The sequence below is a fragment of the Gobio gobio genome (genome assembly GCF_949357685.1).
Source record: "Gobio gobio genome assembly, chromosome: 16".
NCBI classification, from domain to species: domain Eukaryota; kingdom Metazoa; phylum Chordata; class Actinopteri; order Cypriniformes; family Gobionidae; genus Gobio; species Gobio gobio.
The window spans coordinates 51,101,290-51,117,682 of NC_137109.1; the positions used below are offsets into that span (position 1 = coordinate 51,101,290).

Below are 16,393 nucleotides of genomic sequence, written 5' to 3' on the forward strand. Positions count from 1 at the left end.
TCACTAATGTGTGTAGAAGCGAACACACACACACACACACACACACACACTCCTGAGAGCGGCCCATTCTCTCACTAATGTGTGTAGAAGCGAACACACACACACACACACACACACACACACACACTCCTGAGAGCGGCCCATTCTCTCACTAATGTGTGTAGAAGCGAACACACACACACACACACACACTCCTGAGAGCGGCCTATTCTCTCACTAATGTGTGTAGAAGCGAACACACACACACACACACACACACACTCCTGAGAGCGGCCCATTCTCTCACTAATGTGTGTAGAAGCGAACACACACACCCACACACACACACACACACACTCCTGAGAGCGGCCCATTCTCTCACTAATGTGTGTAGAAGCGAACACACACACACACACTCCTGAGAGCGGCCTATTCTCTCACTAATGTGTGTAGAAGCGAACACACACACACACACACTCCTGAGAGCGGCCCATTCTCTCACTAATGTGTGTAGAAGCGAACACACACACACACACACACACACACACACTCCTGAGAGCGGCCTATTCTCTCACTAATGTGTGTAGAAGCGAACACACACACACACACACACACACACTCCTGAGAGCGGCCCATTCTCTCACTAATGTGTGTAGAAGCGAACACACACACACACACACACACACACACACACACACTCCTGAGAGCGGCCCATTCTCTCACTAATGTGTGTAGAAGCGTCTGCAGGCCTAGTGCTTGATTTTTAAGAGTGTAGACCGCAGTGTGTGTATGTTTGTGTGTGTGTTAGTGTGTGTGTGTGTGTGTTAGTGTGTGTGTGTGTGTGTGTGACCTAAAGGACAGCTAAAGGACATACATAATGACCATAATCTGGGGCTAGAACTGCATCAAAACCACATGATGGGCAATAAATGTGTGATGTTCAGGAGGAGGAGGGCAGGACGTATTGAATAATTCAGCCTCATGTCTGCATGCGTTAGCGTCAGCAGGGCAAAACCTCATGTCCTCTCTCACACACACACACACACACACACACACACTCACCATCTGAATTATTCACTGGGTGTGTGTGTGTGTGGGGTGCTGAGACAGCAGGAGAACCTTTAAGAAACACACACTTAACTAACATGCAACACACAGAGAAATGTAAATATGTTTTTCCCTACAGCTCGACTGATTCACCATTTTATATATTTTATACATTTGTCAGATGCTTTATATAAAGTGAACATTTGCAAGGGGTTGTTTTTACTACACTGTTACACGACAACTAAAAAAACGCAAAACTTTTCATGCGTTTTGGCCGTTCATTTACAGGACAATGGGGTTTTGGGGGCCTGAAAATGCACACTTTTGGAAACATCACACACCCGGCGCAATGTGTTTTCTGCTAGTTTGAGTCGGACGCAGGTCTAATGATCACGTCTCAGTGTTTAAATCTCAAACTCACTGCTCATCTGTTCATGAGCATCTGAACACCAGCTGTGATCAGGAGCATTGCTGGAGCTGCTATAGTGACCAACACACACACACACACACCTGCTCTAAAGTCAATAGTGCAGTATCTGTTTGTTATTTAAAGAGTGTGTTAGTGATATGAGCCTATAGGAGGAGCACAACACACACACACACACACACACACACTCTGATTATTACACACACAGGGACGCACAGCAGCACACACACACACACACACTCTGATTATTACACACACAGGGACGCTGCAGCACACACACACACACACACACTCTGATTATTACACACACAGGGACGCACAGCAGCACACACACACACACACACTGATTATTACACACACAGGGACGTGCAGCAGCACACACACACACACACACACACTGATTATTACACACACAGGGACACGCAGCAGCACACACACACACACACACACACACACACACACACACTCTGATTATTACACACCCAGGGACGCAGCAGCACACACACTCACACACACACTGATTATTACACACACAGGGACACGCAGCAGCACACACACACACACACACACACACACACACACACACACTCTGATTATTACACACCCAGGGACGCACAGCAGCACACACACACACACACACACACACTCTGATTATTACACACCCAGGGACGCACAGCAGCACACACACACACACACACACACTCTGATTATTACACACACAGGGACGCACAGCAGCACACACACACACACACACTCTGATTATTACACACACAGGGACGCACAGCAGCACACACACACACACACACTCTGATTATTACACACACAGGGACGCACAGCAGCACACACACACACACACTCTGATTATTACACACACAGGGACGCACAGCAGCACACACACACACACACACACACACTCTGATTATTACACACACAGGGACGCACAGCAGCACACACACACACACACTCTGATTATTACACACACAGGGACGCACAGCAGCACACACACACTCTGATTATTACACACACAGGGACGCACAGCAGCACACACACACACACACTCTGATTATTACACACACAGGGACGCACAGCAGCACACACACACACACACTCTGATTATTACACACACAGGGACGCACAGCAGCACACACACACTCTGATTATTACACACACAGGGACGCACAGCAGCACACACACACACACACACACACTCTGATTATTACACACACAGGGACGCGCAGCACACACACACACACACACACACTCTGATTATTACACACACAGGGACGCACAGCAGCACACACACACACACACTCTGATTATTACACACACAGGGACGCGCAGCACACACACACACACACACACACTCTGATTATTACACACACAGGGACGCACAGCAGCACACACACACACACACTCTGATTATTACACACACAGGGACGCACAGCAGCACACACACACTCTGATTATTACACACACAGGGACGCACAGCAGCACACACACACACACACTCTGATTATTACACACACAGGGACGCGCAGCACACACACACACACACACACACTCTGATTATTACACACACAGGGACGCACAGCAGCACACACACACACACACACACACTCTGATTATTACACACACAGGGACGCACAGCAGCACACACACACACACACACACACTCTGATTATTACACACACAGGGACGCGCAGCACACACACACACACACACTCTGATTATTACACACACAGGGACGCACAGCAGCACACACACACACACACACTCTGATTATTACATACACAGGGACGCACAGCAGCACACACACACACACACACACACACACACACTCTGATTATTACATACACAGGGACGCACAGCAGCACACACACACACACACACTCTGATTATTACATACACAGGGACGCACAGCAGCACACACACACACACACACACACACACACACTCTGATTATTACATACACAGGGACGCACAGCAGCACACACACACACACACACTCTGATTATTATATACACAGGGACGCACAGCAGCACACACACACACACACACTCTGATTATTACATACACAGGGACGCACAGCAGCACACACACACACACACACTCTGATTATTACATACACAGGGACGCACAGCAGCACACACACACACACACACTCTGATTATTATATACACAGGGACGCACAGCAGCACACACACACACACACACACTCTGATTATTACATACACAGGGACGCACAGCAGCACACACACACACACACACACACACACTCTGATTATTACACACACAGGGACGCGCAGCACACACACACACGCACACACTCTGATTATTACACACACAGGGACGCGCAGCACACACACACACACACACACTCTGATTATTACACACAGGGACGCACAGCAGCACACACACACACTCTGATTATTACACACACAGGGACGCACAGCAGCACACACACACACACACACTCTGATTATTACACACACAGGGACGCGCAGTAGCACACACACACACACACACACACGCACACACTCTGATTATTACACACAGGGACGCACAGCAGCACACACACACACACACACTCTGATTATTACATACACAGGGACGCACAGCAGCACACACACACACACACTCTGATTATTACATACACAGGGACGCACAGCAGCACACACACACACACACACTCTGATTATTACATACACAGGGACGCACAGCAGCACACACACACACACACTCTGATTATTACATACACAGGGACGCACAGCAGCACACACACACACACACACTCTGATTATTACATACACAGGGACGCACAGCAGCACACACACACACACACACACTCTGATTATTACACACAGGGACGCACAGCAGCACACACACACACACACACACACTCTGATTATTACACACAGGGACGCACAGTAGCACACACACACACACACGCACACACTCTGATTATTACACACAGGGACGCACAGCAGCACACACACACACACACACACACATGCCAAATATTACAAATAAAAGGATTATAATGTAAAAGATTGTGTTCATAAAGATAAAAATGCCTACATGTCTTAATGGATAGTCACTGCATGTATCAGAATGACCTATTTGCAGTAATGACCAATGTGATTGGCTACTTATTTGACCAATCGGGGCAATACACACATGTATTTAAACTGACTCGTCAGGTTGAGGGTGTCTATATTCTGTCATGTAAATAGCGAGGGAGATGAGGCTCTGATTGGTTTATTGCACGTAATGCCCAAAACACACCCATGACTCATTAAGAGACGAGGGACGACCGTTTTGGACCATGAGTAATACAAAACCTTTCTGTTGTATTACATCAGTGTCATGTAAACAAACCCTGATACAATGTTTCAAATTTCAGCCTTTTTTCCCCCCTTGTCTCCGTCACAGGCTGAACCACAAGTGATGGAAACGCCACAGGAAGTGCTCACTCGCGCAGCGGCCAAAGGCTTGTTAGACGGCCTCTACCCAAACCAGCCAATCAGGAAAGGAGGTCGAAGGTCCCGCAGAGCGCCTGCCAGTCAAGCGCGCTCCGTGAAGACACGCCCACACGCCACAAAGAGCGACCAATCACATGTGGCGGAGTTCTTGAACCACGAGATGAAGGGAAGCCGCTCGGAGCCGACAGTTTGTCATCAGAGCGGCTGCAGAACTCAGTCGCCTCGGAGTCCGTTGCGCTACGGTTAATTGAGCTAGTTTAATAACAACATCTTTAACCTGTTTACTGTCCCCGCCTTTTAAAGGAACACTCCACTTTTTTTGAAAATAGGCTCATTTTACGAGTTAAATAGTTGAGTTTTACCGTTTTTGAATCCATTCAGCCGATCTTTGTATCTGGCGGTAGCACTTTTAGCATTAGCTTAGCATACATCATTGATTCTGATCAGTCCATTAGCATCTCATTCAAAAAATGACCAAAGACACTTTCAATATTTTTCCTATTTAAAACTTGACTCTTCTACAGTTACATCGTGTGCGAAGACCAACTGAAAATTAAAAGTTGGCTAGGAACTACTTTCTCATTCCTGCGTAATAGTCGCGGATCTTCGCGGCCGTACCATGGCAATGATATAACAGCGTCTGAAAGTAGCCCAGCTATGTAACTTTCAATGTGACCGGCACTAAGTTTGTGTAGTTGCAGAGAAAGTTTCAGGCTTGCAGCCGACAAATTGTGTTGTGGATTTAGCTGTGATTAGCCATGGTACGGCCGCGAAGATCCGCCACTATTACGCAGGAAAGAGAAAGTAGTACCTAGCCATATAGGTGTAGAAAATCGCAACTTTTAATTTTCAGCTGGTCTTAGCACACGGTGTAACTGTAGAAGAGTCAAGTTTTAAATAGGAAAAATATTGAAAGTGTCTTTGGTCATTTTTTGAATGAGATGCTAATGGACTGATCAGAATCAATGATGTATGCTAAGCTAATGCTAAAAGTGCTACCGCCAGATACAAAGATCGGCTGAATGGATTCAAAAACGGTAAAACTCAACTATTTAACTCTAGGGGACTTGTAAAATGAGCCCATTTTCTAAAACAGTGGAGTGTTCCTTTAAATGGTTGCAATTCATGAATGCTTTGGAATATAATCCAAAGGTTGGTCTCTTATTAACCCTCTGGGGTTCTTCATTTATGGGTCTTACTCAGGACCTTCGGGTCAAAAATGACCCGGAGGGCGGGATTAAGATAAAAAAAGATTCGAGTAAAATCAATGAAATATATTTTTATTCAATAATATTTGTTTTTTTCTTTTTTGAGATAATTTTATGATTTATAATTAATATTTATGCAATAATTATGACCCATTTTTCCCATTGAATATAATAAATTTATATATATATATAATTCATTTTTTATTTTTATTAAAGCTGTATTTAATTTTAGAGTCAAGCCTAGGCCTCATGAAAGCAATTTTTTTAATGAGATCGGTGCCATCCGGTGGACACATTGAGCATTTTTACCACTATAGTGGATCTTGCGTTTTATAAAAAATAAAAAAAAATCGTAGCTTCATCGGAATGGTCCGAAACTTGGTGACTTTATTGGTACTTGGTATATGAACACCCAAAATAATTGGGGACAGGATCTGAAAAGTCTAAGTGGTCGTAAAAAAAAATAGTCACACTCAGGACCTTCGGGTCAAAAATGACCCCCATAGGAAATGAATGGGAAATTGGCAAAAAGATGAAAATACAGAGTTTTTTTTGTGCGTACAATCTACAAATCAGACAGGATGCAGAAAAAAAGGACTCAACAGTGAAGATCTCTAAAACATCAAGAGTGCAAAACAGACAAAAAAACTCACATACACACACACAAAAACACAATTAGCTTTTGGAATGGCACGCGTTCATTTGTGTGTGCGTGTGTTTTTGTGTGTGTGTGAGTTTTTTTGTTTGTCACCAAGTTTCGGACCATTCCAATGAAGCTACAATTTTTTTATTTTTTTTATAAAACGTTTTTGGTCATTTTTAACTATTATTATTATTATTATTATTATTATTATTTTTGACCCGATGAACCCCAGATGGTTAAAAAAGCTCCCAGGACACTGACAGTTAACTCGATCAGTCACTATGTTTTTTCCCAAAGTAAACCACTGAGGAAAACTAACCAAACTTCCTGTTTACTTCTGTATCTCCACAGATAAACACGCTAGTTCTCGACGTCTCTTACGGGGCATGTTCTCCAGGACAGGCTCCACCCCCAACACGACAGGCTCCACCCCCAACACGACAGTCTCCACCCCCAACACGACAGGCTCCACCCCCAACAAGACAGGCTCCACCCCCAACACGACAGGCCCCACCCCCAACACGGCAGGCTCCACCCCCAACACGGCAGGCTCCACCCCCAACATGACAGTCTCCACCCCCAACACGACAGGCCCCACCCCCAACATGATAGTCTCCACCCCCAACATGACAGGCCCCACCCCTAACACAACAAGCCCCACCCCCAACATGACAGTCTCCACCCCCAACACGACAGGCCCCACCCCTAACACAACAAGCCCCACCTCTTTCTCCAGTTTATACTGCAACAGTTTGACTGGTTTGAATGCGGCTGCAGAATCTGCGAATGACAATCACTCCTCTGTGCCGGTCGCTCCACCTAAAGGCCGACAGGAAGTGTTGCGGCCGGCGACTGTCATGTTTCCTGCTGTTCTGTTGTCAAGCGAGGCGCTTCTTCCTCAGAGGCGGAGCCTTGGCTCTATAAACCCCGCCCACACACACCTGCATGTGAGTAACTCTACACCGGCTCTCCCTCGAGTCCAAACGGTGTTCAGAGCGAGACTGAATCATATGCGGCCGTGGCACTAACACACACACACACACACACACACTCCAGACGCATTAGTGCGGCTACCGTCAGTATTTAAGACCTTTAATCTTAATTAGACATGCCAGATCCCATCTACTACTAAACTGTACTGTTAAACTTCACTAAATGTCACTGCCATCATAACAAGCGTATAAGTTGGAACAAGCATGCAAATAAAACAAAGAGACACTTTTTTGTTTTGATGTAATTTATTTCCACAACATGTTACATTAATATGGTGTAAAAATGAGTGGTTGATCTGGGTTTTAAATACCATTTTGTGAGAAATAACATTCCTGTTTTTGTTTACTCTTGACTTGTACTGTAGCAGGGGCTCGACGTGTGTGTGTGTGTGTGTAGCTCATCTAAAGCCTGAAAAGCTCTACGCAAGTACGCAAAATCTTTTAGCCAAGCCATGCATCACTGCGTTCCACGATTCATAGTGCAGTGCAAGAACGTTTTGCATCTTCAGCATTGCCACAAGGGCCGTTATAGCGGGCATTAGCGTAAACCAGCGTCCTCTACAGTTGCTCAAACAGTCATGGTCATTAAGACAATGTTGCTCTTTAAAGTCAACAGGGTTTGCAACCCATTTTACTTTCACATTGTGCCATATTTAAGGGTTCAACCCTATTGTAAATGTTAAGATTTGTAGTATTATTATTCCATCATAAAACTGATCGGGCAGCCCAAACCATAAGGCCGAGAGACTTGAAACTGTGCCAGATGGTAGTAGTCTTTCTCACTACTCAGATACAAGGAGTCATCCAAATTGGCCAATAGGGGGCGCAACATCACTCTTAAATCCTAAGCCGTTTGTCATAGACTCAAGCATAGATATCCATAATAAAGGCTAGATGTCTTACGGCGGAGTCTCTAACGTCATCACCGGCGGCCATCTTGTCACAGGCCAGCTTTCTGGCAGCCATCTTGTCACAGGGCTCTGTGGCTCCTGATGTAAGGTGAGTGATCTGAACACAAATACTCTTATCTCGCTGAAATCTGCACGGATTTACAAATGGTTTGGTTTCTTACAAACGTTATTAACGTGGCTATAATTCTGGATGCTTGAACAAATTATGAATAAGTATGCAGTGTCATAACTACATCTCTGACGTTTACAACAAACCAAACAGTTTAAAAATCGGTAGAAAATTAAGCAAGTTATGGTTATTTAAAAAGTACACGCACCATTAAAACACAATGTTAGGAATAAGCGAGCTGTGACAAGATGGCCGCCAGGTGCGGACGTCGACCTCCATTGGCCAGCAGCGCGGACGAGACATCTAGCCTTTATTATGTATATCTATGGACTCAAGTGCCAAAATATCATTGGAATCCTTGGCTCAAGCCGGACAAAACTTTCATTTCCACCTAGAAAAATCCAAAACCTACTTTTGCGAACTAGTCCTAGTCCTAAATTCGTCATCAAACCAGTGCAGAAAGATTCTCTATCGTCTGAATATCAATTATTATTAAAAATAAAAAGACATTTCGATTCACAATTGATAAGGGCCGCCAAAACGTTCTAAGTGGGCGGAGACACGTGTACTTAAATGGCTGTAACTTAAGAACGAAATTAGATATTTTCACCATATTTTCGGCTCAATCTTTGGTCACCTACATTTTTTTTGATAATTAGCCTTGGTGGCTCTATAACAGGAAAAAAAAAATGTCTATAACCATAATTTTCATGCAGTGTCTTTGTCCAAGGTGCCATAATCGTGTTTGAGGACATTGGCGTATCTCAAAAAACATGGCCGCCTTTGACCAACGAAGTTTGAGCACCAATTAGACAAGGTTAACGGAGGTCGATCGGAACGAAACTCGGTGGGCATGTTCGCCTCATGGCTCTAGAGGTCTGTGAGAATGTTGAGAGAAATCGGCCACTAGGTGGCGCTAACGAGTTTTACGCCTCTGTAATCACGTGGTGTTTCGCATTCACACAATATTCATATCATTTGACAGATCTCCTCACACTGAACAACTTTGCCTCATGCACCACTGCTGTCAATCAAATCGCTCATTAAATATTCGCGATTATGTCGAAAACGTTTTTTTACTCAATCTGAATAAAATCAACGCAGTACATTTCTCTGGACTCTCTAGGTCAATAATTATCATAAAAGTTGAACTTTTAATGGTTATTATCAAGGTTTAATTGACGAATCGTTTCATCAAATATGATCATCAGGTCTATTTGTTCATCTGTCAATCATCATTGCATTATACGTTTTAAAACTACAGTGCTTTGATCATAAAACTAAGCATTTAAATATCATCTTACCAAGACATATCATTGGTAGATATTGTTATTTATATGCATTGTATGTAAGTATCTGCTGTATTGTTAGATCTCATCGATTTACATTACGAGCATCAGAATTTAATCACGTTTTGATCAAATAAATATTCGCATTTGCTCAGTTTGGGCCGCTGAATAAAATTACGCCTTTTTTTTTCACTATCATCAGAATATATGAGCCTGATGTATCAAATATGATGCACATATAATAAAAATATTTATTTCATTTAAAAAAAATTAGATGTCATAATGTTGACTAACGTCTTTAGCTGAGTAAAAACACATCTGGTTTAATGTCATCTAGACATTTGAAAGACAGTACTGAGGTCTGTTACGTTGCTTATGTACAAAAGGAGCGCACATTTGCCAAGCGTTCACGTCTGCATTTGCGTACTTGCACAGGGAATCTTGCGGGCCTTAGTGTTTAAATGAAGTGCCATAAAATTCCCATTTCACTTCGCATTACTGTATTGTCTTGAGCAGATGATATAGAGACTCTGAACATCGTGATGATACCCAACACCAGAAAATTCCCTATTACATTTCTTAGCGAAAGAGAAGAAAATATATCAAAGGATCCAATTTCCCAAGTGGGCGAGTCACATTGAAATGAGTGGGTGGTTTGAAACGAAACACACTTATGGCACAAATCTGACTGGAGCTTGAATCCATATGTGTGAAGACATTGATCTGAGCGTGACGATATCTGTGAGACATGAACTCTGACGCCCTCGGAATACTTCAGTGAAAATGTGTTCGTGTAAGGCAGAGGCATGCTTCATTCAGGACTTCTCGTTACGCACAGCAACATCTCGCGTTACACTTTTGTCTTTGTTGTCGTTGTGTGTTTCTCGTCTCGGCTGCATCGGTGAATACACACACACACCTGCACCTGCTGTCCGTCACAGCTGTTCTTTTCCGTCATTGGTGGGGAACCTCGGGGGCGGGCTTCTTTTTCAGAGTGTCTATGATTGATTGGACGCCCCGCTTGACGCTGGACGTGACGCGGCGAGTGACGGAGTCGCTAGGGGCCGGAGTCGAGGAGCCGGTCTTCCCCAGACACTTCTGATACCGCAACTAGAGAAAAACACAGGGTTATATACACAATTTGCGTACGCTCGAGAAGCTGTTAAGTTCGCTGGAGAAATGTTTGTGTTCCTTTGAGAAGCTGTTGCGTTCGCTCGTGAAACGTTTGCGTTCGTATGAGAAGCTGTTGCGTTCGCTCGTGAAACGTTTGCGTTCGTTTGAGAAACGTTTGTGTTCGTTTGAGAAGCTGTTGCGTTCACTCGAGAAACGTTTGCGTTCGTTTGAGAAACGTTTGTGTTCGTTTGAGAAGCTGTTGAGTTCGTTTGAGAAACGTTTGCGTTCGTTTGAGAAGCTGTTGCGTTCACTCGAGAAACGTTTGCGTTCGTTTGAGAAGCTGTTGCGTTCACTCGAGAAACGTTTGCGTTTTCGTTTGAGAAGCTGTTGCGTTCACTCGAGAAATGTTTGCGTTCGTTTGAGAAGCTGTTGCGTTCACTCGAGAAACGTTTGCGTTCGTTTGAGAAGCTGTTGCGTTCACTCGAGAAACGTTTGCATTCGTTTGAGAAACGTTTGTGTTTGTTTGAGAAGCTGTTGCGTTCGCTCAAGAAACTGTTGTGTTCCGTTTGAGAAGCTGTTGTGTTCACTCGAGAGAAAAAAAAATTGTTCGTTTGAGAAGCTGTTGCGTTCACTCAAGAAAAGTTTGCGTTCGTTTGAGAAACGTTTGTGTTCGTTTGAGAAGCTGTTGAGTTCACTCGAGAAACGTTTACGTTCGTTTGAGAAACGTTTGCGTTCGTCTGAGAATCTGTTGCGTTCGCTCGAGAAATGTTTGCGTTCGTTTGAGAAGCTGTTGCGTTCACTCGAGAAACGTTTGCGTTCACTCGAGAAGCTGTTGCGTTCGTTTGAGAAGCTGTTGCGTCCGTTTGAGAAGCTGTTGCGTTCGCTCAAGAAACGTTTGCGTTCGTTTGAGAAGCTGTTGCGTTCACTCAAGAAACGTTTGCGTTCGTTTGAGAAACGTTTGCGTTCGTTTGAGAAGCTGTTGCGTTCACTCAAGAAACGTTTGCGTTCGTTTGAGAAATGTTTGCGTTTGTTTGAGAAGCTGTTTTGTTCGTTTGAAAAGCTGTTGCGTCCGTTTGAGAAGCTGTTGCGTTCACTCAAGAAACTTTTGCGTTCATTTGAGAAGCTGTTGAGTTCACTCGAGAAACGTTTACGTTCGTTTGAGAAGCTTTTGTGTTCTCTCAAGAAAAGTTTGCGTTCGTTTGAGAAACGTTTGCGTTCGTTTGAGAAGCTGTTGCGTTCACTCAAGAAACGTTTGCGTTCGTTTGAGAAACGTTTGCGTTTGTTTGAGAAGCTGTTTCGTTCGTTTGAAAAGCTGTTGCGTCCGTTTGAGAAGCTGTTGCGTTCACTCAAGAAACTTTTGTGTTCGTTTGAGAAGCTGTTGAGTTCACTCGAGAAACGTTTACGTTCGTTTGAGAAACGTTTGCGTTCGTCTGAGAAGCTGTTGCGTTCGCTCGAGAAATGTTTGCGTTCGTTTGAGAAGCTGTTGCGTTCACTCGAGAAACGTTTGCGTTCACTCGAGAAGCTGTTGCGTTCGTTTGAGAAGCTGTTGCGTCCGTTTGAGAAGCTGTTGCGTTCGCTCAAGAAACGTTTGTGTTCGTTTGAGAAGCTGTTGCGTTCACTCGAGAAACGTTTGCGTTCGTTTGAGAAACGTTTGTGTTCGTTTGAGAAGCTGTTGAGTTCGTTTGAGAAACGTTTGCGTTCGTTTGAGAAGCTGTTGCGTTCACTCGAGAAACGTTTGCGTTCGTTTGAGAAGCTGTTGCGTTCACTCGAGAAACGTTTGCGTTTTCGTTTGAGAAGCTGTTGCGTTCACTCGAGAAATGTTTGCGTTCGTTTGAGAAGCTGTTGCGTTCACTCGAGAAACGTTTGCGTTCGTTTGAGAAGCTGTTGCGTTCACTCGAGAAACGTTTGCATTCGTTTGAGAAACGTTTGTGTTTGTTTGAGAAGCTGTTGCGTTCGCTCAAGAAACTGTTGTGTTCCGTTTGAGAAGCTGTTGTGTTCACTCGAGAGAAAAAAAAATTGTTCGTTTGAGAAGCTGTTGCGTTCACTCAAGAAAAGTTTGCGTTCGTTTGAGAAACGTTTGTGTTCGTTTGAGAAGCTGTTGAGTTCACTCGAGAAACGTTTACGTTCGTTTGAGAAACGTTTGCGTTCGTCTGAGAATCTGTTGCGTTCGCTCGAGAAATGTTTGCGTTCGTTTGAGAAGCTGTTGCGTTCACTCGAGAAACGTTTGCGTTCACTCGAGAAGCTGTTGCGTTCGTTTGAGAAGCTGTTGCGTCCGTTTGAGAAGCTGTTGCGTTCGCTCAAGAAACGTTTGCGTTCGTTTGAGAAGCTGTTGCGTTCACTCAAGAAACGTTTGCGTTCGTTTGAGAAACGTTTGCGTTCGTTTGAGAAGCTGTTGCGTTCACTCAAGAAACGTTTGCGTTCGTTTGAGAAATGTTTGCGTTTGTTTGAGAAGCTGTTTTGTTCGTTTGAAAAGCTGTTGCGTCCGTTTGAGAAGCTGTTGCGTTCACTCAAGAAACTTTTGCGTTCATTTGAGAAGCTGTTGAGTTCACTCGAGAAACGTTTACGTTCGTTTGAGAAGCTTTTGTGTTCTCTCAAGAAAAGTTTGCGTTCGTTTGAGAAACGTTTGCGTTCGTTTGAGAAGCTGTTGCGTTCACTCAAGAAACGTTTGCGTTCGTTTGAGAAACGTTTGCGTTTGTTTGAGAAGCTGTTTCGTTCGTTTGAAAAGCTGTTGCGTCCGTTTGAGAAGCTGTTGCGTTCACTCAAGAAACTTTTGTGTTCGTTTGAGAAGCTGTTGAGTTCACTCGAGAAACGTTTACGTTCGTTTGAGAAACGTTTGCGTTCGTCTGAGAAGCTGTTGCGTTCGCTCGAGAAATGTTTGCGTTCGTTTGAGAAGCTGTTGCGTTCACTCGAGAAACGTTTGCGTTCACTCGAGAAGCTGTTGCGTTCGTTTGAGAAGCTGTTGCGTCCGTTTGAGAAGCTGTTGCGTTCGCTCAAGAAACGTTTGCGTTCGTTTGAGAAGCTGTTGCGTTCACTCAAGAAACGTTTGCGTTCGTTTGAGAAACGTTTGCGTTCGTTTGAGAAGCTGTTGCGTTCACTCAAGAAACGTTTGCGTTCGTTTGAGAAATGTTTGCGTTTGTTTGAGAAGCTGTTTCGTTCGTTTGAAAAGCTGTTGCGTCCGTTTGAGAAGCTGTTGCGTTCACTCAAGAAACTTTTGCGTTCATTTGAGAAGCTGTTCCGTTTGCTCGAGAAACGTTTGCGTTCGTTTGAGAAGCTGTTGTGTTCTCTCAAGAAAAGTTTGCGTTCGTTTGAGAAACGTTTGCGTTCGTTTGAGAAGCTGTTGCGTTCACTCAAGAAACGTTTGCGTTCGTTTGAGAAACGTTTGCGTTTGTTTGAGAAGCTGTTTCGTTCGTTTGAAAAGCTGTTGCGTCCGTTTGAGAAGCTGTTGCGTTCACTCAAGAAACTTTTGCGTTAATTTGAGAAGCTGTTCCGTTTGCTCGAGAAACGTTTGCGTTCGTTTGAGAAATGTTTGCGTTCGTTTGAGAAGCTGTTGCGTTCACTCAAGAAACGTTTGCGTTCGTTTGAGAAACGTTTGCGTTCGTTTGAGAAACGTTTGCGTTCGTTTGAGAAGCTGTTGCGTTCACTCAAGAAACGTTTGCGTTCGTTTGAGAAACGTTTGCGTTTGTTTGAGAAGCTGTTTCGTTCGTTTGAAAAGCTGTTGCGTCCGTTTGAGAAGCTGTTGCGTTCGTATGAGAAGCTGTTGCGTTTGTTTGAGAAGCTGTTGCGTTCGCTCGAGAAACGTTTGCATTCGTTTGAGAAGCTGTTGCGTTCACTCAAGAAACGTTTGCGTTCGTTTGAGAAACGTTTGCGTTTGTTTGAGAAGCTGTTTCGTTCGTTTGAAAAGCTGTTGCGTCCGTTTGAGAAGCTGTTGCGTTCACTCAAGAAACTTTTGCGTTCATTTGAGAAACGTTTGTGTTCGTTTGAGAAGCTGTTGCGTTCACTCTAGAAACGTTTGCGTTTGTTTGAGAAGCTGTTGCGTTCACTCAAGAAACGTTTGTTTTCGTTTGGGAAGCTGTTGCGTTCGTTTGAGAAGCTGTTGCGTTCGCTCGAGAAACGTTTGCGTTCGTTTGAGAACCTGTTGCATTCACTCCAGAAACGTTTGCGTTCGTCTGAGAAGCTGTTGCGTTCGCTCGAGAAATGTTTGCGTTCGTTTGAGAAGCTGTTGCGTTCACTCGAGAAACGTTTGCGTTCACTCGAGAAGCTGTTGCGTTCGTTTGAGAAGCTGTTGCGTCCGTTTGAGAAGCTGTTGCGTTTGCTCAAGAAACGTTTGCGTTCGTTTGAGAAGCTGTTGCGTTCACTCAAGAAACGTTTGCGTTCGTTTGAGAAGCTGTTGCGTTCACTCAAGAAACGTTTGCGTTCGTTTGAGAAACGTTTGCGTTTGTTTGAGAAGCTGTTCCGTTTGCTCGAGAAACGTTTGTGTTCGTTTGAGAAGCTGTTGCGTTCACTCGAGAAACGTTTGCGTTCGTTTGAGAAACGTTTGTGTTCGTTTGAGAAGCTGTTGCGTTCACTCTAGAAACGTTTGCGTTTGTTTGAGAAGCTGTTGCGTTCACTCAAGAAACGTTTGTTTTCGTTTGGGAAGCTGTTGCGTTCGTTTGAGAAGCTGTTGCGTTCGCTCGAGAAACGTTTGCGTTCGTTTGAGAACCTGTTGCATTCACTCCAGAAACGTTTGCGTTCGTCTGAGAAGCTGTTGCGTTCGCTCGAGAAATGTTTGCGTTCGTTTGAGAAGCTGTTGCGTTCACTCGAGAAACGTTTGCGTTCACTCGAGAAGCTGTTGCGTTCGTTTGAGAAGCTGTTGCGTCCGTTTGAGAAGCTGTTGCGTTTGCTCAAGAAACGTTTGCGTTCGTTTGAGAAGCTGTTGCGTTCACTCAAGAAACGTTTGCGTTCGTTTGAGAAACGTTTGCGTTTGTTTGAGAAGCTGTTTCGTTCGTTTGAAAAGCTGTTGCGTCCGTTTGAGAAGCTGTTGCATTCGTATGAGAAGCTGTTGCGTTTGTTTGAGAAGCTGTTGCGTTCGCTCGAGAAACGTTTGCGTTCGTTTGAGAAGCTGTTGCGCTCACTCAAGAAACTGCGTTCGCTCGAAACGTTTGCGTTCGTTTGAGAAGCTGTTGAGTTCACTCGAGAAACGTTTGCGTTCATTTG

At 44.3% G+C, this 16,393-nt stretch overlaps 1 protein-coding gene across 1 annotated transcript in view; it reads right to left on the reverse strand.

Moving 5' to 3' along the window:
* Positions 1-8,016: 8,016 nt before the first annotated feature.
* apbb2a (amyloid beta (A4) precursor protein-binding, family B, member 2a) overlaps positions 8,017-16,393 on the reverse strand; it is a gene marked incomplete at its 5' end in the record, with an annotated part of 73,794 nt that continues 65,417 nt past the window's right edge. The window contains one exon of the mRNA XM_079839357.1: positions 8,017-11,197. Coding sequence (XP_079695483.1) covers positions 11,042-11,197 — 156 coding nt within the window. The 3' untranslated portion in view covers positions 8,017-11,041. The remainder of the gene's footprint in view (positions 11,198-16,393) is intronic.